This window comes from Amblyomma maculatum, chromosome 4 (genome assembly GCF_055883805.1).
Source record: "Amblyomma maculatum isolate TAMU_Amacu chromosome 4, ASM5588380v1, whole genome shotgun sequence".
Lineage (NCBI taxonomy): Eukaryota > Metazoa > Arthropoda > Arachnida > Ixodida > Ixodidae > Amblyomma > Amblyomma maculatum.
Genome location: NC_139347.1, coordinates 120,917,517 through 120,944,347, shown reverse-complemented (window position 1 = coordinate 120,944,347; position 26,831 = coordinate 120,917,517). Strand labels below are relative to the sequence as shown.

Sequence of the window (26,831 nt, the reverse complement as noted above, 5' to 3'; positions counted from 1 at the left end):
CAGGGAGAAAGGGTCGGATTTGGTGAATGTTTATGTTTTTTATGTCGTTTTCGTTCGTGCCGCGTTTTCGCTGCCCCGCAACCTTGCCAGCTGTGCCACTAGATGGCGCTGGCTGTGCCTTCCACGCTGCGCATCTCTTTTTGAGAAAATGGTTCTTCGGTGCGCATTTTTTCTACAAGATCCGCACTGCGAAGATGTCTAGGCATGCGAAGCAGGTTATTGTGAATGTGTATGCTCGGAATAGAGCCCGTTTCCGCAGGAACCACTCGGCCACAGAACGAGCGCGTAGTGATACGCTTCCTGTTTTTTTTTCTTGCGGACTACTTGCGTAGCTTTCGCTGCGTTGCACCTGATGTATGAAACGGAGTATAGTATTTCCATTGTCATCAGTGCAGTCCTACACAGATACCCTCTTGAAGTTATCCGCTAGTGACTTCTTCCTCCTTTTACCGTATCTGTGCCACGTGTGGAACTTTCCGGCAGATCCGGACGTTGCAACATACTCCTTTACCGTCAGCGATGGCTCGGCAAAATGGCGTCCTGTGCGTGTCGCAGCCGCTGCCTAGCAGATGGCTTTGTCCAGCTGGGTCAATCGGCTCACTCCCTGAGGTCGAATGCACACGAATAGAATTGTGCATTTTGGTTTGTTTTTGTTTATTTATTTCTTAGTTTTTTTGCCGCCTTTATTCTTTGCGACCAATCGCCAAACAGGGTTGTAGGTGGTGGGCAATTCAAGACCAAAGATTGCTGCTTCGAACGAGATCATAATAGGTCCGATTGGAGCCACAAAACGATCACTGCGCATCGCTGAAAAAAATGCCATTTTGGTATCAAATTCTGCATAAATCTGACTTGCGCAGTCGTTTTCTAAATTAAATATTGGCTTCTGGTGCAAGAAAAATCGTGAAATGATAGCAAAATATGTGCACATTTTGAAGGCTCCGCCTTCTAGGAAACGGGTCTGCGGGAAATGGTCTCGCCCGACAAGTCACAAATCCACAGTTTTTATAAAAAAACACCAGTTTATTCCGGGTCAACAAAAAGGCACTTTGGAATGATAAAACATCTGAAGACGCTGCATAGTGAAGCATACATTCGGGGCTTGCGGCAGCGCTATGCCATGATTACAAAAGGGAGGAGGACTGTGCTTTTATGTGGCGCGGCAAAGCAAATCAAACTAGGGTGCGAATAGGGGGATGCGGCATGGCAAAATCGCTCCAAGCGGCACCAGAGACATTGATTTGCGCGTGGCAACAACGCACGCAAACAGCCTAATCATTCTCCGGAGGCACAGCTTCCGTCTTCATCCTGGTAGGGCTCCGCTCTGCCATTCGTGTTCACCCCGGATACATCGTGCCTCTTGCTGACAGGATGGCCTCATACCAGCCACACCATCACGGAATCCCCTGTTCTTTGCTTTCCGTCGTCTTTATCAAGGCCCATTCTCAAGCTGAGCACATGTCTCGACCCATGACAAAGCACTGACATGCGCAGTTGCACTACCTCTGCGCACACCAAGGCGCACTGGAAGGAGCGCACATAGTTCAAAAAGCCAAGAGGGGCGCGGGAGCCCCACAATTTCTAGTATCAAATTTTCAAAAAATCGTTTTGTTTTTTTACCCTGCAGAACCCTGCTCCCCCCTTGAAACTTTTTTTATTTACGTGTGGATCTGGTTGAAACTTACACCGTTCTTGTATTTTTGCATGCCGATTTCAAATGTCTGGTTAGTTTTCGTTTTGATGAAATAGTTTTTAAAATTTCACCTAATTGATGTTCTTCGTTTGGAGGTAAGCTGATTACTAAACACTGTATGGCATGATCACAATAGACTTGCCAGGGTGATCTAGAAGGATCATAGAGCACAACAAGCCATGAATTAATGTTACTAGAAGAATTTTAACCAAAGTTGCTCTTAGTCAAACTTTTATGGCTAAAACCCAAGTTGGCACCTAAATTTTAGTCCTATTGCACAGTTTTTCTTTCTAACGAAACAAGAATGAGAGCTATAGCACAAATAGCTTAAGAGATATTGCTTCTTCAAAATTGGAGTTTTGAGAAAAGGAGGAATTAATGTTACTAGAAGAATTTGAACCAAAGTTGCTCTTAGTCAAACTTTTATGGCTAAAGCCCAAGTTGGCACCTAAATTTTAGTTCTATTGCACAGTTTTTCTTTCTAACGAAACAAGAATGAGAGCTATAGCACAAATAGCTTAAGAGATATTGCTTCTTCAAAATTGGAGTTTTGAGAGATTGATGCTATTTCAACAAGATCAAAAACAAAGCAAAAATTAATGGCATATGCCAATTTGAGCCAAAGTTATGCAATAGAAAATGTTTGAAAGAAAAGGTCCATTGGGTGCGCAAGACAAGATAACCTTCTCAGTAAATTTTCCCTTGTGGTCATTGCATTTACCTTGGTTTCATGAGACTTGCAAAGCTCCCTTCCTAGCCAAAAAAAAATAATAGCAATAGCAAGAACAGGACCGGTGATATTGATCTTTAAAAAATGCAACACCGCCAAAATTGGGGGATTGTGAGAAGCGCTCAAGCCTCACAACATATTTAATCAGGAAAGACAACCCCAAAGACCTTCTCATGCTTTGAAAATGTACCAGGAGCATAGTCAGGGTGCATGCTGCCGTGTTGCTTTTTTTTTTCTTCTTCTTTGTGCTGTTTTAGCAAAGCCCACTTCTTTGCAGAACGTGTGTTACGCCATAAGTCCTTTTCGTCAGTTCTCCTGGAGCCAGTTGCTGTTACGTTTGCATTGCATTCTTGCAGAATTGCTGCTGCTGTATGTTTGCAGCCGGCATTGAAGCGCAGCTCAGCTTCTACTGTGGCTGCTTCCACAGCAAACAGTGACGAGTACCGCCCTTTGTGGATCAGGGTCCAGAGGATCGAGTGGAAGCTTTCGTTTGAGTTCTGTGTCTTCCCCCGAATGCACCTCTGCAGCAGGCTCTTCTCTGATAAGCGACTATAAAGAGGCTTCAACTGCATCGCTTGGCAGACTGTACTCGTGCTTGGGTTCAGGTTCCTCTTTTGCTTTTGCAGCGTTGTGGTGGCACCAAGACTGCTCACCAGTAGCACTCAAAGTGTGGTTGAGGCAGTCATCAGTAGATGTGATGTGGTAATATGTCGCCGTTACAGCTCGCTGCATGGCATCCACATTACGTACATTTGATTTCGGTGCTCGGCCATAATATACTGCCATCTTATCAACTAGATCAGCTGTTCCTCTGCCACCAAGAGTTGGCTTTCCTGCACCCTTGTGTAGGGTACGCAAAGCTGCTCCCATATGCTTGTGCACAAGGTTTATGCAATCCTCTTTTTCAATGTAGCCATAGATTTCCACATCTTGAAGGGCATTGAATGTGCGAGTGTCCCCACCGCATAACATGGTTGTGTAGCGCATGTTGTGGCGTTGTAGAGACGTCTCGAATAGAATTTGGCCTGCCTCTACATCCATTTGACCAGCCTTGCAGTTAGTATTTTTTTTTTGGCACTGGTGGCACAATTTCCAGAGTTCGTAGCTGTCGGTGTTCGGCTTGGGGCCAGTTTCAGAGCCCAGACAAAAGTTGATTAGCACCACATAATCAAGCACATAACCAGCGAAGAGTTCCATCATGGCACCGACGCCTTTACGTGATGAGTGCCCGTGCGTCATCCTTGTGCCGTCGTAGCACACGGCAATGTTCCCCGTGTCCAAAATACAAGTCATCGTATACCTTCGTCACTCTTGCGCGGCCTGTGCCGCAGCGGCCGTAGCTGCTCGTGTAGCAGCTGGTTGCTGAGTGTTCTTCAGGTGCCGTTAAAACGTCTTGTTATGCATCCCGCACCGCAACTACCCGATCATTGAAAAGATATCATTCATTGCTGTCTGGCCATTACCGGTCGACAGCATTGCTCGACTAGCCAGAATATTGAGCTCGAAAGGATTGCATTTTTTCTCGCTGTCAACCCTTTGTAAGTTCCAAGTAACACACAATATAATTTCCCAAAAATCAGATTTCAGAAAAAAATTGAACAAAATTTGAAGAAATGCACTTGTAATTGAAACTACAAAAATTTAATTTTTTTTTTTAGGTGTACAAAATGCAGAGCATTATATTGACCACTCCCTGTGAAAAAATAAAAGTGCAGTATCAACGAGGGCCGCTGCAGAGCGCCATGCCGAAACGGATGCCTGGTTCCCTTCTTAGGCAGAAAGCCACTCTCTGTTTTGCAGGAGGCAAGATGTCATGTCCAAATGATGTTGGCACCCTGGGAATAAAGTAAATGACACCAACAATACAAACTAAACATCCAGGGCTGTCCCAGACGCATTCAAAACAGGCCAATAAAGAGTGGCCGCCAATGTTCCGGGCTGGTTTTCATCGTCATTGTGGTCGGAACTGAATTCTGCTTCAGAGTCACTGCTGCTTGGGGCATATATAAAATCTGTTGTACGCAGTGCAGAATTGTAAGATTTGCGACATTTAAAAGCATGCGTTGTCGATGCGGATGCCGCCATTTTTGCATTCGACTCCGACGCTGCCGCGTGTTCAGAGCACGTTCAAAAATAGCCATCTGGCGGCAAAAAATGTAAACAGCAATAAATTTAATCTTCAGTTACTCGACTACGCGCTAGGTGGCGTAGGGTGTCCGTGAGCCACACGGAAAGGTTCAAAGTTTGCATGCGAAGTGATCGTTAGCGGGCTGGAGTGCGGCCTCTAGTGTTCCTGGCTGATTTTTGTCGTCAGCTTGGTCGGAACTGAATTCTGACAACAATTGGCTGCATCTTCAGAGACTTCTGCTTTGATCATCGATAAAATCGATCATAGATAGTGCATAGTCATCAGATTTGTGACATTTCGAGCCGTGTGTTGTTGATGCGGATGCTGCCATTCTCGCATGCGATTGAAACGCTGCCGTGTGTTCGGAGCACACTCAAAAATAGCCGCTTGGTGGGAAAAATGTAAACAGCATCAAAATTGAAACTTCAGTTGTCCGACTACACACTAGATACTATAGTGTGTCCGTGAGCGACGCGGAAGGTTTCAAAATCTGCGTGCGAAGTCATCGTTAGCGGGCTAACGATGCTCAATGGGCGCGGTAGGGAAAGAGTTCATAAGGCTTTGCTATTCCTTTCCTCAGAGTGGTAAAGCTAACTACAGCGTACTCTTCTTGGACAAACTCGGGAAAGGCAGACTTACAGATGTGATGAGCCATGTCAGTGCGTTTTGGTTGATCCCCTCTCGCCTCTTGCTTGGTTTGTGCAGCTGACGTTCCTGATTGGGTGGCATGAGTCACGGCAGTACCCAAATGTGATGGTGTTCTACATGAACCTGTGCCTGCTGTTCATGTGCATCGGCTGGCTCGCCCAGTTCTTGCCCGGTGCCCGTGAAGACATCACCTGCCGCCGGGACGGGACGCTGCGCAGCGGGGAGCCCAGGTATTGTGTATGGGCTGCTCATTCGTTTAATATGCAAATGCCACTGAGCTTTATACTATTTGGCAGTTACGTGTGGCTTTTCATCTTATCAGGGAACTTGTTGGAAAATGTTCCTTGCACAACACTGTCATTAATGCCGTGATGTTAACTGCGCATCCTCCAGAAAATCCAGCATCGGCATTGTGTGCAAAAAATCGCAAACATGCCTTTGTCAGGCTGCAGCTTGCGAGTTATATGGCCAGGCACCTATTGGTTGCTGGTTCATGTGCAGCCATGAGACCGCACGACATGTCTGATTTGGCAGGCGCTGCCAGCTCTGGCTTCTCCTTTGAGACGGGAGGGTGTTAGATGGAAATTTACTCTATGAGGATCGTTTCTAAAGCCACGCAGGCACATTCATGTGGCCTGGTTAAAGCGTGGCTTATACAGTCGAACCCGGATATATCGAACTCGAAGGGGATCGCGAAATAGTTCGATATATCGATAATTCGATATACAGAAATCGGCTTGTGACTGCACTTACGATGCGGAAAAACAATACCGTATTTGTCGCGTAATCAACCCACTCCCATAATGAACCCACCCTCCACTTTTGCACCCGAGAATTTAAAAAAAAAAAAAAGCGTTAAGCCCAGCTCGCTCTCATGCAAGGTACATGCAAGGTACAGGCGAGCCCACTTATAACGGCCCCACTTAAGACGAACTTTCGCTTATAACGAACGAGACCGGAGCGACGGCCAAAATATACATTACTTCAATGGCACAAGATCGCACGTATAACAAACGTCCATGAGCGCTGCCAATCGGTTACAGCGAACGGACGGCGTAAACCCGGCGCCCCGATACGAGATTACAATGGGCTCCCATCCCTTTTGGTCTGTTTTCGCAATCCTCCTCGCAAGCGAGCTACCCTTTGCTCGTCGACGCGCGTTGCCTACGAGTGTCGGCGCGTGGTGTGGCCTCCAAGGCAACGGCGCCGCCCCTCCTCGCAACTCCGCTCCCCTCTCCTCTCGCCATTCCTTCGTCTTCGCCTGTCTCCACGGCGCCGGCCGCCGGCATAGTCTTCGAAGTTTCGTCGTTTCGTTTCCTGGCTGTTCCATTGAGCGGCCGTGCCAGGGGCGCGGGGCGCCAGGAGGCAGGCCTCTCCATACGCTAGCGGTTGTACTGTTTGCACGGGCGGACTGAATGCGCAGCGGCGCGCGCGCGCCGCTGCATTCAGTACGGCGGTGACGGTTCGTGGCCTCCGAGATTTGCGGAGGTAATCTCGGAGGCCATGGGCTGTTGAAAGCAACTACAGTAGGAGCCAACAGGTGGCAGCACTAACGCTCAGGGATGCCTCTCATTGGTCTCCCCGCTGCATACCATGCCCCGCTGTGTGTCCGTTCCCTTCCGTTCCGTTCCATTCCTTAGGCACTTCCTCGTTTGCCTCGCGTGATTGTCGCACGTGCTTACGTGCTCCGTCAGTTGCGGCGCTTTGTTGTCATTTTCGTGTGTGTGGTGTGAGCGCTTCGTCTGTCGGGCCTGAGTCGTATAATTCGGGATGGCGGACGGGAATTGCCTGCCTCCAGCGGTCACGAAACGAAAAGCGCTGGACATGGCAACGAAGCGAGCAATTGTGACGGAACTGTCTCAAGGTGCTAAAAATTGCGAGCTGGTGAAGAAGTACAACGTGTCGAAATCAACCATCTCGACAATTCTGAAGATTAAAGAAAAGATCGCCAGCTCCGACGCCAATGCAGCGGACAGAAAGCGCCTGCGGAAGGCCACCTATGCGGACGTAGAGGATGCGCTGCTGAAGTGGTTCGTCGACGCACGGGCTCGCAACATTCCGATAAGTGGACCAATGATGCTGGGCAAAGCCAAAGACTTCGCATTCCTGCTAGATTTTTCCGACTTCTGCCCAGGCAATGGCTGGCTACATCGGTTCAAAGTGCAGCATGGGATTGTTTTTAAATCGATTGTCGGTGAGGCGCGTTCGGTAAGTGACCAGGACGTTGCCAATTGGCTTGCAACAAATCGAGCCATTATTGCAAGCTACGCGGAGCAGGATGTGTATAACGCAGATGAAACTGCATTATTTTATCAGATGCTTCCAGACAAGACGCACTCCATGAAAGGGGAGTCATGCGCTGGCGGTAAACACAGTAAAGTGCGCGTTACAGTTCTTCTGTGCACTAATATGAATGGCAGCGACCGGCGCATGCCGTTTGTAATCGGAAAATCCAAGAAGCCACGTTGCTTTCGGAACCATGTACCCGTGCGCTACAGGCACAGTACTAAGTCCTGGATGACACGGGATTTATTCGCAGAGTGGCTGGGCGAGTTTAACCGCGACATGCAGAAGCAAAGCAGGCGCATGCTGCTGTTGCTCGACAATTGCTCAGCGCACCACGTGCAAATGTCTCTGACGGCAGTGACTGTACTTTTCCTGCCGCCCAATGCCACTTCTAAAGTGCAGCCTCTTGATTTGGGCATAATACGCTCCTTTAAGGCATCGTATAGGCGCCGCATTGTGCAGCGCTTGCTCATCACCGTTGACCGTCCGGCCGCTAACTTGCCGCTCCGAGTTTCATTGTATTCAGCCCTTGAGATGGTGAAGGCAGCCTGGTCGGAGGTGACGACCGCTTGCGTGCGAAACTGTTTCCGCAAGGCCGGCTTCGTCGACGCAGTACCGGACGTCAAGCCTGATGCCTCCGATGATGATGATTCCGGCGGCGATTTGTATCAGCACGTCGTCGACTCCGACATGGGAGGCCCTGGCATTGGTTGGCAGGATTTTATTTCTGCGGATGAAGACGCGGATATTGCGGAACCGTGCACGGACGAAGGCATCGTTTCTTAAGTGCGGGCCGAGAGCGACGCGAAAGAATCAGATGAAGATGAAACGTCTCGGCCAGCACCCGTAAGCACATCTGTAGCAATGGGCTATAGAGGGCCTCAGACAACTTGTCTATACCAAGGGACTCGGCGAAGAGCACGCTAGTGCTTTAAATAAACTGGAGACCGCCCTCATCGCATCTGCACTGCAGAAACAGACGAGCATCACAGACTTTTTTGCTAAGAAATAAATTTCGTGTTTTGACCGCCAACATTTTTTTTTCTCTTGTTTAGTTTGTGGTCCAGTTGCTACGAACTTCGGGATATAACGAACGGACGCCGCGTGACGCTCAGGTTCGTTATAAGCGGGCTCGACTTAGCTTAAAACAAGGTTTCTGTGCCGCCGCGGCAGAAATCGCGAGCATTTTCGCTTGCATGTCAATGGCGCGCGCCACTTCGTTTCGGTTGTCTCATCCACAGCTCATTGGCAGCGTGCCAAGATGCTGCGCAGCGATAACATCAGGGCGCGTTTATCTTTTGATAGCTCCTGCGGTGGCGGGGAGCAAACTTGGCAGAGTGCCCGTGATGGCTTGATTGCACTAGCCTGGTTCGATTTATCACGCCACGCTTGGGGCAGGCGTCATGATCGCAGCAGCTGACCGCGCACTTTCGCTGATTCATACATGCAGGTATAAACGATAAAAAGAAATAAATAAAATAAACATCCCCGCAAAAAAAAAAACCCTGCCGCTTCTTAACGTCCGCAGCCGCCATATCTTAAAGGGACACTAAAGAGAGAAAGGAAGTGGGTTTGCATCGATAGAATGCCAGTTCCTGATTACAAAAAGACCACTCTTACTGAAAACAGAGCTGTTATAAGGTAGTAACAAAGAATAACAGAAATACAGGTATCGCCACCACAGCCAAACGGCCGAGGCTCGCAACTACAAATCACGTGACGTGCTAGGGATCCCGGAGGCCGACAAATGCGAATTACGTTGCATGTTTGAATGCGGTAGTACGTTTTTTTCTCAAACATGATAACACGCTTTTATCATACGTAAACGACGACGAAAAGACAATGTAAACGTTGCAAGGCAAATACAAAAATATACTTGGAGGCGCCACAGGCGCCCACTTCAGTTTTGGTTATGTTTCGGCTCAGGCATTTCGTGCGCACTCGGATAGTTTGTTTGAACCTGCAGCGCCTGAATCACGAGCTTGGAGCAGCAGATGCGCCTTGATGGTTCCCATTTGAGCATTCGGAGGCACGAGCGAGCGAAATCCGCTACCGCCGACACGCTCCTTCGTTCACACTTCTGCGCCAACATATCACCGCTGTTGCCGCTTCGACTGCGACCTGACCACTTGACTGCAGCTACGTACGCCACGAAAAGCGTACATATGCTAAATACCGAAGGAAAAACGCATTATCACTCAATTGTTCACTAAATCATGGCACATCTGACCAACATATACTGCGTCAACAAGACCTTCAACGTGCAATTTGCAGGCGTCGTAAACAAAAGGGGCATACTTGCCGCTCATACCAATGAGAGCGTCGATATATTGCGCTCATAGCCCGGCGAAAAAAAAGGGCGTCGGGTAAAAAGTAAAAACTAAAAATAACGAAGCACCAGAAATACATTAGAAAAGGTGAAAAAAAAAAAGCAATCGATTTGTAAAAAAAAAAAAAAAAAAAAAAACGCCAGTAGCGGTAAGACTCGAACTCGCTACTGCTCGCTCCGTAACGTTCGGCGCTAACCGCTCGGCTACGCCGCGCCACAGGAACCTCGGAAATATTTCTAGTTTTTATGTCATGGCCCCATTTACAATAGTGTTTCTGCTGCCGGTCTAAAAATTACAACTTCCTGGTCATCGGCGCATGCTGCCTGCTCTCACGTCTTGCAACTAATGTTCTGGATGCCTATGCGCACTATATTGTGCACTGGATCCATTTTAACATGTGGAATTTCACAGCGCTGGCAAATGTAGTGGCGCCGGCACTTCGGTCATGTTCTGCTACCGTGGACGTAATTTTCGCTGAACACGGAGCTGTAGCACAAACCTTGAAGGAAAAATGTGCGACGAAGCTTCAAAACTGGCAAGCGCAGCAGCAAGGACACTATTTTGCTGGTAACTAAATCCTATTTGTATGTAAACATGTCAGAAAGCGTTGCGATGACTGAGGGCTCGGTTTGTTTATACACGGTGCAAAAAGGAGCGCAAAAGCTTGAGAAACATGTAAAGTATTGTGCATTACAAGCGCTCTATGTTTTTTTTTTCTTCCTTTATGGGCCCATCGCTCGGTAAATTACTCTCTTCATCGTTTTATTTATTTCGGCTGAGGCCGTCATTGCGAGTACGCCGTTGCCATGTTGGCCCTTGAGGGATGCGACGCCGCGAGCCGCGCCGGCTCGCTAGCTATCACGGAGTCTCCGCTTACGTCATAGTGTGCGTCACTCAACTCCGACTACGTAGTCGGAGGGCACAGTTTGCATTCGACCGGCGGGAACAAGAAAAAACCTCAACTTCTTATCGCAATATCTCAGCAATTATTCGATTTCTTGCTGCCGGATATGCGGCGACAGTGTCAACAAATGTAGTTTATTAGATTTTCATACCATCTTTGGCTGTCTTTAGTGTCCCTTTAAGCTACGCCACGCATGTCACAATGATAAAGGATTACTCTCGCAGAAAAAGAAAAAAGAAACAGAGAGCGCTGTCGCTTCTTAACATCGGCAGGCGCCATAGCCACGTCCGCCGCCGCACGTAGAGGGTTCGCAACACACGCTGGAGAAAGCGTCTGACATCTATCTGAAAACGGGCTGAGCTGGCTAGGCGCATGCGTTGCGTGTGCTGAAGGAGAGAGATAGCTCGACAAAAAAATGGGCACACCCACGCACATGGCTTGCAAACGTCATGTGTTGGCGCGCGGGAAACGACAACTGCAGATGCGCGCGCCTATGGGGAATGGGCGCGGCGCTGCCCAGACCAGCTGTCGCCGAACTGTCCCCTCTCATTCCTTCCGCGCGTGGCTTGAAAACGTCACGCGGCAAACGGCCAAGGGTGATGCGATCGTCTTTCGTGAAGGCACACTGTCCAGTGCGTGGTGCGGAGTTCGATATATTGAACGACCGGTGAAATTGAGTTCGATATATGACGCGGCTTTCCTATACTTTTACATGGGATTTTCAAGGGGATATTTCGTGAGTTCGATATAACCAAAATTCGATATATCTGGGTTCGATATAACCGGGTTCGACTGTATATCTAATACATTCGAACACGGATCATTCCAATTTTGGTTATATCAAACTCGCGGAATATCCCCTTGAAAATCCCACGTAAAAGCATAGAAAATCTGCATCGTATATCGAGCTTCAATTTCACCCGTCGTTCGATATATTGGACTCCGCACCACGCACTGGAAGGTGCGCCTTCCTCAAAGATGATCGCATTACCCTTGGCTGTTTGCCACGTGACGTTTTCAAGCCACGCACAGAAGAAATGAGAGAACCATTCGGCACTGCGCCCTGCGGTGATCGTTTGCCGCTTGCAAACGTGATGTTTGCAAGCCATGTGCGTGAAGGAACGAGGGGGAGTTGGTTTGGCAATGGCCACTATAGAGCAGACACAGCCAATGCAGCCGTTGTGTTCGAGAGGGGGGAAACAACGCGATAGAGCGAAGCGCAAGCATGTACCCATTCTTTCTCTCTCTGTCCCGGTCTTCATTTGTAGCAGCACACACTACACATGCGCTGACAAGCCAGCTCGGCCCATGGCAGACAGAATGTTTGATGCTTTCTCCAGTGTGTGTTGCAAACCCTCTGTACGTGCGATGTGTCTTGTGCCATCGTGCTGAATGTGGGGCATAGCTTGGCGGCTGCAGACGTTGGCGGTCCTAAGTGTCTCTGCTTAATTTTTTATTTTGCTTTTGATCTGCATTAGCATCAGTCTGCTGTGGGAAACTAATACAAAACAATGTACACCAGTGGGGCAAAACGAGGGGGGGAGTGGATTGGGGGGGTAAGCGACAAATTATATACAAGGCTCTTTTTTTTTCTTTTTCTCTTTTTTTTTTTTTTTTTTTTTTTAGCCAGTAAGGACAAGGACTGCATGTTGGGAGACCGACTTTTACGCGGCGATGCTACTCGAACTGAATCGAACAAATTACATAACGCCACTCTAACGGAAAGGCTACAGGGGAATCGAACAAGGTACGGTAAACCCTCGTTAACTCGAAGTTGTAAAATCCAGGAAGAATTTCGAGATAAGCGGAGTTTCGAGTTAAGGGGGGACACTGGTCTTAAAACTATTTTCCTTATTTGCCAATCAAAATTGATGCAACTTCGTGGGTTTGTGTAGTTTTTTGTGCAGATTCCAAAGCTGCAATTATTTCTTTTGTGATCCAATTATTTCATGAGATAATTACACCAATTAGTCTAATTCTTACAAAAACAAATACAAAATGACCACTGAAGAAAAACTTCAAATGAACACATTGCTGGACACTAAAAAGAATGATGAACACAATGTTGCAAGCAGTTTTCTTATTAAGCAATTATTTCTTGTTTTATTGCATAACAAAGCTCAAAGGTCAAAATATAGCATATAATGGTCACAAAAACAAGCCATTTTAAAAATTTTGAACACGAAATTAAAAATTCTACTTGCAACATTTTATGCTCCACATATTTGGCTTCATGCTGAAAAAGAAATTATTACTCTATCTGCAATAGGTGCCGAGATATTAAGGCCGCAAAACTGCAAGTGGTCGACAATGCATGTTTTGAGAAAAGAGCAAAAAAGAAATGGGATTATTTAACAGACATTCACTGGTGCAGTGCACACATTTACAATTTAAATGGCTAGAAACCTCCAGGAATGTAGTCTCTTTGCTTTCCAGCGTCCAAGTGTCGCCTCTTTCATTTTGATTTGCAGTTGCAGCACATTCATTTGTCACTTCTTCGGCTGCGCGAGTCACATGCAGGCAGCGTTTTTTTTTTTTTTTTTTTACTTACGTACGTGGTTTTGCTACGTCCTCGCATCAAGGCCGCGGTGAGGAACGTTTATTGCGGAAAAGAAATGTAATTTGGAGCTGTTTGCTGCTTCCCAGTGCTCTGCATTGCACTGGAAGCAAGTGCATTCACTAAGGACTATGAACGAGGTCCGATTTGCGCAAACGCGGCAAGCTCTACGAAGACGTGTCCCACAGTTTGCGCATTGGAGAATAAGTTTGACGCCGATTTTTTATCCCCGTTCACTTTTTTAAATGCCAATATCGCCGCCGTATATTTTACGCTTCGTCAGTCTCTGCAAACTGTTTAGATCTGACGATCGTGATAACGCCTCGCCAAGCGGACTGCTCGCCGCGCTGCTGACATCGTCACGAAAACAATCCGTCTACCGCTTCATTGCTGGAGTTGGCACGAGTTCAAGCTTCTTCAGTTTTGAACTTATCTTTCTGCTCATCTGTGGCCTGCGATATCACTGTCACGGCGGGTGCGACCTCTGGCAATAGCAGTCTCCCATGCGGGGAACACGCTAGGCCTACTTCAGGCTTGTACACACGATCGCCCGGCGCACGACTTTCGTCGGCCTGAGCGCGCACAGCCGGGACAGGGCATCACTTGAGGTGATTATTAAACTATTTTTTTTTTTTCTTTTTTTTTTTTTTTCACAAATTCTTGCCGTGAACGCACCTCGCGGTTCGGAACCAAGCGCGGCCGGCGTCACGTCTCCGCCGTCTCCTCGCTGCTCGGGTGCGCCGAGCAGACGCCGTCAGCCAGCTCCACCAATGCGGTGACGCCTTATCTTCACGTGCACCTCGAAAGCCAATGGGATTGCAAATGCCACGTTTTCTTTTTCGCTATTTTTTACGCGACCAATGGGCGAATGTAAACAGCAGAGGCGGCAATTTGAAGACGAAAGACGGCTCTTTCGAATGAGACCAAGATGGCTACGGTGCCGCGCACAAAATGGGAGCTACGCCTCGTGGAAAATGGTTGTTTCTGGGGTCGTTTTCAGCCCAAATTTGGGCGACATCGATTATATAAATTGTCATTGTGACTAAAATACTGACCCTAGAGATGGAAAGCTTAGCAGATAGGTAGATAAAGAGCTACTGATTTCGCAAATCACATTTTCTAAAAATTGATTTTTTCGTGATTTTTTGGTCCGAAAGATCCGTGTCCCCCCTTAAGCAAAATGCCAAAAATTTCTGGTGACAATTCCTGGCGATCAGTCGCGCGCCGCCGCCACCAATACTTGTCGTTGCCGTTGGTGCACACCGCACAGAGCGGTGGAACTCTGCGACAGAGGCACGTTTTCAGCGTTGCTTTGTTACCGCCGCCTCTTTCGGTCAGGGGGAGTACATTTACAGTCAAACCCAGATATATCGAACTCGAGGGTGATGCAATGATATATCGAGGGTGATGCGATTGTCTTTGAGGATGGCACACTTTCCAGCGCGTGGTGCGGAGTTCGATATATCGAACGACCGGTGAAATTGAGTTCGATATATGATGCTGCTTTTCTATACTTTTACATGGGATTTTCAAAGGGATATTCCGTGAGTTCGATATATCCGGGTTCGACTGTACGCTGTATCCCTTTTCTAACACTAAACAGCGTGACGAACGGTAAAACAGTGATGAATTTTTTTGTAACGCATCACGTGTAAAATAAAAAAATAAAAAAAAGGTCACAGCTAAGCGATGCGCTACTACACTGCGATGCAAGCAGCGACTTACTTTTGCTTCTTTTGAAAATTAACACTATCTAGCCATTAGCCTTTATATTTTCCTTTACTACCCTACCAAGCTTTTACTGAATTGTCTCGATGCACTCATATGCGCGCGGATCAGACAAAGTGAGCGTCTGCAAGTTCTTTGCTCAAACCGGACTAGGAAAACCAACTTTGCTCGTGCAAAAAAAGAAAAAAAGAAAAGCGAGGACAGAAATTGAGTAGCCAAAAGCCTTATGCGATTGGCTGTCTAGCCAGGGTGATACACAAAATTTTCTACTAACCCAGAACCCGAGTGTGACAGCGACGAGCGAAAATGCTCTGGCAGCCCTCGGCCCGTCGCGTCCGTCGACGCTCCACTGCACAAAGGGAGCTTTTGTAATAAACAGAAAAGGATTCTCTGGAAAAACTCAACATCATAATTTTTGAAGGAAGAACTGGGTAATGCTTGTCCGCTTCGCATTGGCATTCGGCCCGACAAAAGCGTCCTCGAGCTGCTAAACGCGTCGCATAAGCCGTTGGTCGCCGCCGCGGCATTCAACTTCGTTGCGAAGCAAGCGTTGTGGACACCACATACACAACAAAAATCAGTCGACGCCTCGTGCATATAGTGCGACGAAACAGAACTACGCAATCATAAATCGCTCTTGCCGGCATGACCCATCAGCCCCACGGCGCGATCGGCGCTCACGTGACTGCTCCCGAGGCGGAATTTCGTATTCACTCTTCGAACGTGACTGCATTTGGCCCTTAGTATAAGTAAAAGCGCTTGCTCGGAGCCCCTATCACCTTTCGGTATTGACCTTTGCCTTTGGTCCTCCCGGTCAAAATTTTGAGATATCCACATTATGTCCGAAAAATGCTTCGAGATAAACGGGAGCCAATACGTAGCACCTATGGGAGGTGAAAGCATGGTGTGGAAAATTTTCGACTTTAACGATTTTTCGAGATATGCGAGTTCGTGTTAACGAGGGTTTACTGTATGTCATCTAGCTGCGTTTTTACATTAATTGTGAAATGACAAGAATTCGCAGGTTGGATTGACAGGATGTGTTATTGCATTGAACATTTCTTGGAATGTGCGAATGAGGGTCCACCAAAACCCTGCAGCTCGGGTGAGAACCTGTCATGCGTGGCCATCTTCTTCCTGTGCTACTACTTCCTATTGGCGGCTCTATGCTGGCTGGTGCTGCTGGCGTACGCCTGGGAACACCGGCTACAGCTGCAAGGGGGCACAGTGCCACAGCTGCAGGCCAAGGCTGCCTACTTCCACCTGATGGCCTGGAGCGTGCCCTTCGTCCTTTTCATCGTGGTCATGGCCTTGGGACTGGTAAGCGCACACGCACACAACTCCACAACTCTACCCTTTCCTGGGAACTCTGGAAAGGACTAGTGGGTACATGTACAGCTCGACCCCTTTCTGGATACCCAGAAAAGGAACAGTGTAGGAACCCAAGACGCAAGACATGGCACCAGCCAGTGCGTCTTTCGGTCATCCTGGTTGTTGCCGTATTTTTGTTGAAGTGGCACGCTGCTGTAACATTAACTGCACTCCATTCGGTAATGAGACTGGTCACTAGTGTGTTCATAGTCTCGTTTGTTGTTGGCCTTTTTTATATTCGCCTTAGTCTGACTACATGACTTGCGATGCATCTGACCACTGAAACTAGAGCATGCCCTAGTGGCTGAACTTCTGTATGGTCAAGTGGGTGTGCATACAACTAGAAGTGTTAATGCATGTGTAGTGGCATCTGTTGATGTGGATAGCAAACCTTTCGTGTGTTGGAATGTTTGCAGCCAGCAGAGGAGTGTGTTCTTGTCTTGCCAACAGTCAGCTGATGTGTCCAATCTAGCATTGTCTGATGAGACCCAAATGCAGGGTGTAGTATGTTATTGACGGCTGGTAGAGGACGGTGGCCGTAGTAACGGCTGCTTGTCTGTTCAGTGTTAGGCTATGGCGTCGGAGAAGCGCTACGGGTGTCGTCCCAGTTAGACCGTGTCCGGGCACGATTGCATGGCACTGTAAAGGCGGAGTTATACTGCGACGTTTTCGGCGCGCAGCAAGCGTCGGTCTAAGTCGGATACGTCAAGTCGGCGACGCCGCACTAGGCACGAAACCGGCTCCCTACAGTGAAACTGGTTCCACCGCGGAGAGACACCTGCAACTGGACAGGCGCATGCGCAGAAGGCGAGAAGCAACGAGGGAAGAGGGTGCACATGCGGCCTTCCCTGAGCAACACTCTCTCAATACCTCGGCGTGACCCACGCGAAATGCATCCGAATGCATTCGGCGGCGGGCGCCGTCGAACCACGCCGGAAGCCGCCGAACGCACCGGCGTCGAGCGCCGCCGGAGTATAGCAGGTCGCGTTTAGGCCGACATGACGTCGCCATGCCGCGTGCGCGCTACTTCGGAGTATAAAACCTCCTTAAGCGATTTACTCTAGTAATGAACCCATGTAAATTTGCCGTAATGCAAATGATTCTTGTCAGGTTTTTCAAGGCCATTCGATAATTCGAACTTTCTTTCTGGTCCCTTGAAGTTCAAGTGAATCAAGCTTTTACTGTAGACGATAACTTTCTTCAATCGCCAGTACAGCCACAAGCACGTCCGTCTTTCCAAACTCCGCCAGGAGTTTGGAAAGCATGGAGCAAGCTGGAGGTTGTGGAGGCTGCGTGGAGCATGTTGTGCTCCAGCACTGCCAGCTCGTCTTGTGTGCTCAGTGTTTGCATCACAAGGGACAAAACATTACTCTACAAAAAAGCCAGAATAGGGTGCGTCTACATTGTGGGAGCTCACTTGCAACGTCGCAATACACTTTCATCAGACTCGGGCACAAGTGGAACATGCGCCAGTGCACCATTCACTTGGTGTTGCTAGGCCTAACGTGCTCTTCATCAAGGCCGCAGCAAAGATGCTTTGAATCCAGTTACAGGCATATAAACAAATGAATTTTCACCTTCCCAAAGCAACACTGGCTATGAGGGATGCTGCAGCAGAAGGCTCCAATAATTTCGGCCACCTGGGATTCTTCAACATGCACCAGCATTTTTGGCACTATTGTAAAGGCCATTCGATAATCTAGCATACGGATAATTGGAATGTTTTTGTTCATTTTTTTCACTCGATTGAAGTTCAAAGGAGCATAAGCAGCTCAGAATCAAACAGTGTCACGCACGGATTATCTCTGTCATTGTGAGCAGGTAGGGTTATCTGACAGCATTTTAAGGTAATTAGCTTTTTAGTGAGCAGCAGAAGACAAGACCATGTGATGGCAGTAATCAACAAAAACAATGATGAGAAAAAAAAAAAAAAGAAAAGCCTAAGCTGTACACAGTTATATTCATCCTTTTTTAATAAACATTCCTTCATGGAAGCGAGGAATTAAAAGTGCATGCTAAAACAGCTAAGAAAGAAAACAGTGCTAGTTAGGCAGTATTGTGCAGGACCATCCGAGTAATGTATAGAATGGCGATTGAAGAAACATGCGCTCATGCATAACGAAGAGGGTGGGCACTTTCCATAGCACGCACAGTCCTGAAAATTTGGCCGATCTTGGCAGTAGCAAAAAATATAACCAAGAAACTGTTGGAATCCCTTTCTCTTTTTGTCAGAGTACTGGGTCTGTAAAACTGCAGTTTTTGTTGCAGATGTCTACGTATTAAGGAGTTTCTTGGATTTCTTGGCGGTGCAGCCGTGGCGTAGCGGTAGAACATCCGCCTCGCATGCAAGAGGACCGGGGCTCAAATCCCGGTGCCACGCAATTCTCCACCGGATGAAAAAAAAAAAAAAATCTGCGTGACGATGGAATTGCATACACAGGTTTGGGGTGCGACCTGATGCCGGTGAACACCTCCGGCAACGCACTCCCTCACCAGAACAGGAGTTGGCCACCCTGGTGCAGTAATTGGCCGCAACCTCCTATGATGAGCTCCGTAAAACCCCGGCCCTCGGTCACCAGCGGCTGCGGAACAACTGACCACGGCTGCGGTCAGACCTGTGACGCAGCAGGGGGTGCTAAGAAAGTCTGGCTCCGCTGGACAGGTCGCCATTGGAAACTGACCCTGGCAACGTTTAATGCTAGAACCCTAGCTAGTGAAGCTAGTTTAGCAGTGCTGTTAGAGGAACTAGAGGGCATGAAATGGGATGTCATAGGGCTTAGTGAGGCTAGGAGGCCGAATGAGGCATATACTGTACTGAAGGATGGGCATGTACTGTGTTATCGAGGTTTACCCGAGGGGCGACAACTAGGAGTAGGTTTCCTTGTCAATAAGTATATAGCGGGCAATATAGATGAATTCTATAGTATTAATGAGAGGGTGGCAGTCATCGTAATTAGTCTTAATAAGCGGTATAAACTGAAGGTTATACAGGCCTATGCACCTACATGTAGTTATGATCACCAGGCAGTTGAAAGCTTCTATGAAGATGTAGAATCGGCAATGCGAAAAGTAAAGACGCAGTATACTGTACTAATGGGCGACTTCAATGCCAAGGCAGGGAAAAAACAGGCAGGAGACAAGGCAGTAGGTGACTATGGCATTGGTTCTAGGAATAGCGGGGGTAGTTACTAGTTGAGTTTGCAGAGCGCAATAACTTACGAATCATGAATACCTTCTTCAGCAAACGGAAGAACCGGAAATGGACATGGAAGAGTCCTAACGGAGAGACTAAAAATGAAATCGACTTCATAATGTGTTCAACCCCCGCCATTATGCAAGATGTAGAGGTAATCGGGAAAGTGCGATGCAATGACCACAGGATGGTGAGGTCCCGAATTAGCCTAAATCTGAAGAAGGAACGCAACAGATTAGTAAGAAAGAAACCCATCAACGAATTAGCCGTGAGGGGGAGGGCAGAAGAGTTCGGGATCTCGCTACAGAATAGGCATTCAGCTCTAACTGAGGATGGCGACATTACCCTAGAGGCAAGGAACAATAATTTCAGAGATATTACCACTGAGTGCGCGGTAGAAGTAGGTAGTAGGATAGTTAGAGAGGATACCGGTAAGCTGTCTAAGGAGACCAAAGATTTGATTAAGAAACGCCAGAGTATGAAAGCTTCCAATCCAACAGACCAGATCGAATTGGCCGAGATATCAAAACTAATCAATAAGCGCAAGGTGGCCGATATAAGGAAGTATAACATGGAGAAAATTGAGCATGCTGTAAAGAACGGGGGAAGCCTTAAAGCGGTAAAGAAGAAATTGGGCATAGGCAAAAACCAGATGTATGCGATAAGGGACAAGGCGGGCAACGTCATCACTAATATAGTAAAGATAGTCAAAGTAGCCGAGGAGTTCTATATAGATCTCTACAGTACCCAAAGTAGTCAGGACCGTAATGAGATTGGCGGTAGGGAAAAACAGTCAGACGTTCCACCAGTGACGAAGGACGAGGTCAAGAAAGCACTAGAAACTATGAAAAGGGGGAAATCAGCTGGAGAGGATCAGATAACTACAGATTTGCTGAAGGACGGGGGAGATATCGTGCTAGAAAAACTGGCCGCCCTGTATACGCAGTGCCTGGTGTCATCGACGGTACCGGAACCATGGAAGAATGCAAACATTATCCTCATTCACAAGAAAGGGGACTCTAAGGACCTTAAAAATTACAGACCAATCAGCTTACTGTCTGTTACATATAAGGTATTTACTAAGGTAATCGCTAATAGAATCAGGACAACCATAGACTGCAATCAAGCAGAGGATCAAGCAGGGTTTCGGAAACGGTACTCTACTCTCGATCATATCCATACCATCAATCAGGTGATAGAAGAATGCTCGGAATATAACCAGCCCTTATACATAGCATTCATTGATTACGAAAAAGCATTTGACTCAGTTGAAACCTCAGCGGTGATGCAGGCATTGCGAAATCAGGGGGTAGACGAGCCGTACGTGAAAGTGCTGGAAGATATATATAGTGGCTGCACAGCAACCATAGTTCTGCATTAAGAAAGTAACAAAATTCCCATAAAGAAAGGTGTTAGGCAAGGAGACACAATCTCCCCAGTACTATTCACAGCTTGTTTAGAGGAAGTATTCAGAGACTTGGAATGGGAGCAGTTAGGGATAAGGGTAGATGGAGAATACCTCAGTAATCTGCGATTTGCTGATGACATTGCCTTGTTAAGCAACTTGGGGGATGAACTGCAAATAATGATTGATGACCTAGACAGGAAAAGTAGTAAGGTAGGCTTGAAAATCAATATGCAGAAGACTAAGGTAATGTTCAACAGCCTCGGGAAGGAACAGCAGTTTACATTAGGTAGCGAAATACTGGAAGTAGTAGGCGAATATGTCTACTTTGGACAGGTAGTAACCGCAGATCCGGACCATGAAAAGGAAATAACGAGAAGAATAAGATTGGGATGGAGCGCATTTGGCAAGCACTCGCAGATTATGACTAGCAGCTTACCGGTATCGCTCAAGAGGAAAGTATACAACAGTTGCATCTTGCCTGTACTCACCCATGGGGCTGAAACGTGGAGGCTAACCAAGAGAGTTCTACTTAAGTTGTGGACAGCCCAGAGGGCTGTGGAACGAAAAATGGTAGGGGTAACATTAAGAGATAGAAAGCGTGCAGAGTGGGTCAGAGAAATAACTCAAGTTACCGACATTCTAGTAGAAATTAAGAAGAAGAAATGGACATGGGCAGGACATGTAGTGCGAAGAGAGGATAACCGATGGTCGCTGAGGGTAACAAACTGGATTCCAAGGGAAGGAAAGCGTAGCAGGGGGGGCAGAAAGTTAGGTGGGTGGATGAGATTAAGAAGTTCGCAGGGGTCAAGTGGATGCAGCTAGCACAGAACCGGGTTAAGTGGACAAATATGGGAGAGGCCTTCGCCCTGCAGTGGGTATAATCAGGCTGATGATGATGATGATGATGGGTTTCTGTTGTCATTTCCCTATCTATGACTTCGGATGTGTCTTGTGCATAGACTGCCAATGAGATATGCTAATTTTTGAATATGTCCTTCTACAGAGTAAAAGTTGTAAATTAGGGGTGCTTCTTCTCCCGCTGGCTCCTCCTTTTGTATGCTAGTATGTGCCATCCTAGTGGTGCCTCTGCGCAGCTAGGCAGATGTGTTAAGGGGAATCCCACAAGGTTGAGTAGGATTCAGTTAAGGGAGTAACTGCTCATTAGCATTTCTCGTAGCCGTCTGGCTGTGTTTGGGTGAATGATAATGAGTAATCACTCCCTTACCTGGAACATTCGCTTACTTGCAGCATTCCCTTATACACAGTGTTCCAGTTGTTGATCAGTTTCGCCTCATTTGGCATTTGATAACCTATCCAACGGTTAGCTTACATGGTAAAGCTGCTGCCTTGGACAGATGTTGAACTGGGGTTGACCTCTTGTGAAGGATGAGTTCTTTATTTTAGTGGCGATGTTTCTGTGAAAGCTCTATACCTTTCCTTTGTATTCTTATGGCTCTGCTTGCGTAGATACTACTTAGCAGTTACTCCCATCTTTGAAAAAGAAGAGCAGCCACATTGTAAAATTTCTTGCCCAGAAAAGCACTGTGTTGTGTGGTAACCTTTTGATGCAGTGTTAATAAATGGTGCAAGTTTAGAACCAGCCTAAAATGTGAATTTTTCTCAAATTGATCTATAGCAAGAGTCTATTGCCGCCGCTACTGGGAATGAAGCATCCATTGTCTGCTGATAGTGTGCTTAATGTGGTATGATGTGCAGGTGGATGGGGACCCCGTCTCAGGCATCTGCTTTGTGACGGCGGCCAACCCACACGCCCGGTTGATGCTTGTGCTCTTCCCCGTCACTGCTGCCTTTTTCGCTGGGGGCTACTTTCTTGTCCGAGGTGTGTGTTTGTCTGCCCCTGCTTGTCCTGCTGTGTTTCTTGGTGTGCTGTTGCTTGTGGAGGAAGATAAAAAAATCTCTTTTACAGAACAAAATTGGAAAAGGTTGAGATGGGCTGGTTGTGCTCGAGAGTCACAAGGTAAATCAGTCTGAAGCAATTTCTGAACTTACTGTAAGCTGAGGGACTGATGAGTATGGTTTTCGACAAGAGTTGGCTTTCAGATGCTGAGTGGTGTGAACATGTGCAGTGTTTAGCTTTCCTCGCTTACTTGCCGTGGAAAAAGAGGTCTGTATGTGCTATGTTATGTCTGCCAGCTATTCGTCCATGTTCTTCGTACTGTAAGCCTCTACTGTGTTTGACAGGGCAGCGACGGCTTTTCGAATTAGCCAATGCCACTTTTTTTTTTCACTCTTCCTGTCACAAGGGAAAGCGGAAACGCCAAGAACTGAATTGATGGCCCAGTATTTCATGAAGGATGCCCAGTTCTGCATCGTCATTGCATGTCTTCCTAGACAGAGGTTATACCTCCCTTCGAAAGTTCTTATCTGAGAGACTATTTATGGATTTATGGTATGTAGTGGTGTAGTTCTACACCCCTCTAGCAGAGCATGCAATGCCGAGTTTAAACTCTGCTCTTGTACCTGAACAGCCTGTATTGTGCCTCTGAGAAGAAGTCCAACAAGGTTGGCTTAAAGGGACACTAGAGATACCCAAAGATGCTATGAAAATCTAATAAACTACATTTGGGGACACTGTTGCTGCATATCCGGCAGCAAAAAATCGAATAATTGCTGAGATATTGCGATAAGAAGTTGAGCTTTTTTTCTTGTTCCCGCCGGTCGAATTCAGACTGTTCCCTCCGACTACGTAGTCGGAGTAGAGTGACGCACATTATGACGTAAGCGGAGTCTCCGTGATTGCTAGCGAGCCGGCGCTGCCCGCGGTGTCGACCGATTAGCATTTTTCAGGGGCCAATGACTCGCAATGACGGCCACAGCCGAAATAAATAAAACGATGAAGAGAGCAATTTACAGAGTGATGGGCCCATAAAGGAAGAAAAAACAACAACATAGAGCACTTGTAATGCACAATACTTTACATGTTTCTCAAGCTTTTGCGCTCCTTCTTGCACTGCGTATAAACAAACCGAGCCCTCGGTCATCGCAACGCTTCCCGAAATGTTTAGATACAAATAAGATTTAGTTGCCAGCAAATATAGTGTCCTCGCTGCTGCGCTTGCCAGTTTTGAAGCTTCATCACACTTTTTTCCTTTAAGGTTTATGCTACAGCTCCGTGTTCAGCGAAAACTACGGCCACGATAGCAGAGCATGAACGAAGGGCCGGCACCACTAAATGTGCCAGCACTGTGAAATTCCATGTTAAAATGAATCCAGTGCACAATATAGTAGGCATAGGCATCCAGAACATTAGTTGCAAGTCGTGAGAGCAGGCAGCATGCTCCGATGGTCAAGAAGTTGTAATTTTTAGACCTTCAGCAGAAGCATGTTCTATTGTAAATGCGGCCATGACGTAAAGTGCAGAAATATTTGGGGGTTCCTGTTGCGTGGAAATCTTTCCAAAATGAAACGACTGCATTTTTCGCGGCCGGCAAGTGGCCTGCCAACCTTTTAAATATTTTATACTGTATATTTTGTCATGTTCATTTAGCAATAAAGAAAAAAAGCATGGCGTAGCCGAACGGTTAGCGCAGAACGTTAATGAACAAGCAGTGGCGAGTTTGAATCCAACTGCTACTGCTGCAAATAGACTTTTTTTTTTTTTACCTTTTGTAATGTACTTGTGGTGCTTCGTTATTTTTAGTGTTTACTTTTTACCCGAGGCCCTTTTTTTCGCTGGGCGACCAGCGCAATATATCGACGCTCTCCTTGGTATGAGCGGCAAGTATGTTCCTTTTGTTTACGATGCCTGCAAATAGCACGTTGAAGGTCTTGTTGCCGCAGTATTTGGTCAGATGTGCCATGATTTAGTAAAGAATTGAATGATAATAAGTTTTTCCTTCGGTACTTAGCATATGTATGCTTTTCGTGGTGTACATAGCTGCAGTCGAGCGGTCAGGTCAGGTTTAACGGAAGCTCGCAGTCGAAGCGGCAACGGCAGCGATATATTGGCGCAGAAGTGTGAACGAAGGAGCGTGTCGGCGGCAGCGGATTTCGCTCGCTCGCACCTCTGAATGCTCAAATGTGAACGAGCCAGGCGCACCTGCTGCTCCAAGCTCGTAATTTAGGCGCTGCAGGTCCAAATTTGAAACTAATGAGCATGCACGAAGTGCCTGAGCCGGAACATAACCGAAACCGAAGTGGACGCCGCCACGTATATTTTTATATTTGCCTTGCAACATTTACATTGCCGTTTCGTCGTCGTTTACGTGTGATAAAAGCATGCTATCATGTTCGAGACAAAACCTACGACCGCATTCAAATGGGCAACGTAATTCGCATTTGTCAGCCTCCGGGATCCCTAGCGCGTCACATGATTTGTAGTTGCAAGTTTTGGCTGTGGCGGCAATACCTGTATTTCTGTTCTTACTCTTTACTTCCTTATAACAGCTCTGTTTTCAGTAAGAGTGGATTTTTTGTAATCAAGAATTGGCATTCTATCAATGCAAGCCCACTTCGGTTTTCTCTTTAGTGTCCCTTTAATGTTTCCGTTTAGCCAAAAACGGGAGGCTTAGTTTGTGCGCTGTTCTGCAACAGAGATAACTCCTGTGTGCAAGGATTCACTGTCATAAGTGCTTGGGCCGTATGCCAAGTCGACATGTTAGTAGAGGTGCTTGAATATCAAAATTTCGGTCGTAAATCAAATATGAACAATCAAAATTATCTGCAAATGAAATTAAATTTTCTAGTATTGAATAGCAATGCTGGGAGTTAAAACTAAATATAGAAAACCCGCACATTTCCACAAAGTATTGATATAAAAAGAAGCAAATGTGTCGCAAATTGTGTTTCCACGCATAACGAGCATAATTTACTATACCCGTAAGCCTCACCAGAGAGCAGGAACAATATAGAAGCAACAGTAGCAGGCTTCCAGTAGACTAGTTAGTTCCTTGGGCTATATAATTTTTCTCAGTGTACAACCTGTTGCGACAGTTATGAAAGCGGCTTTCTTAATGCTGTTCAAGATGGCCACATGCTTCTCTACTGGAGGACGGTCGTCAGCGTTTGATTATATGTGAGGGAAGGCACAGCGCAATTAATAGCTGCCATCTGCAGCTGCCATTGGTATTATTATTACTGTCGAACACGGATATATCGAACTCGAAGGGGATCGTGAAATAGTTCGATATATCGATAATTCGAAATAGTTCGATAATAAAGAATGTCCATTGCTGTTCTTCTTCTCAGTCAAAGCCTTCGTAATCGCGTGCCTCAGTATCAAGGTGGGGAGTTGCAGCTGAGTTTTTCTTAACTATAAAGAATATGAGTCGTGGCCAGACTGGCTGCAGCCTTGGTGGGGACGACTAAATGGGACAGAATAGGGTGGAGGAAACAGCGCGATTTCCTCTTCCACACTGCTTCCTCATCCTGGGAAGCATCTGTGCATTGAAACCTAGAAGTTGGGCTGCAGTAACTTGAATCGGCTATGTGGGAATAACTGTGGGGAAAGAAACATAGCCAAGGTGTTTCTAGCTGCTTGCACTGCTAAGTTACTGTTGGCAAAAGGCAGCGCTCTCTTTTAACTCTCTGCGATGGCTTGTGCTATGCAGCTGCAACCTCATTTTTGTTTGCATTTGCAGTAATCTGGTTTGCCTGCTTTGCTGTGCATTGTCACTAGTCTTGCTTTTTGTCATGTTCATTGTTCCTCTTGCCTCTTTCTCTCCCCTTGCAGCTGACGATTTGCATGTGAGTAGCCGTGCTCATGGCATCAGAGCCATTCTTATCAAATCACATTAGCATTTTAGTAAGCTGTAATGGTCACTCATAACATGTGAGAACCAACTCAATTTTTGTTCAGGTTAGTTTAGGGCATAAGGGCCTTTGTAGACCTGCAA

The 26,831-nt window shown here is 46.9% G+C and overlaps 1 protein-coding gene across 2 annotated transcripts in view; it reads left to right on the top strand.

The window, feature by feature from the left end:
• The window catches only part of smo (smoothened, frizzled class receptor), a 96,834-nt gene that overhangs the window by 28,030 nt on the left and 41,973 nt on the right, over positions 1-26,831 (top strand). The window contains exons 4-7 of one of the 2 annotated variants that reach the window (XM_084602413.1): positions 5,257-5,429; positions 16,105-16,324; positions 22,693-22,816; positions 22,904-22,954. In XM_084602413.1, coding sequence (XP_084458539.1) covers positions 5,257-5,429; positions 16,105-16,324; positions 22,693-22,816; positions 22,904-22,954 — 568 coding nt within the window. The remainder of the gene's footprint in view (positions 1-5,256; positions 5,430-16,104; positions 16,325-22,692; positions 22,817-22,903; positions 22,955-26,831) is intronic. The other variant, XM_084602414.1, reaches the window with a different exon arrangement.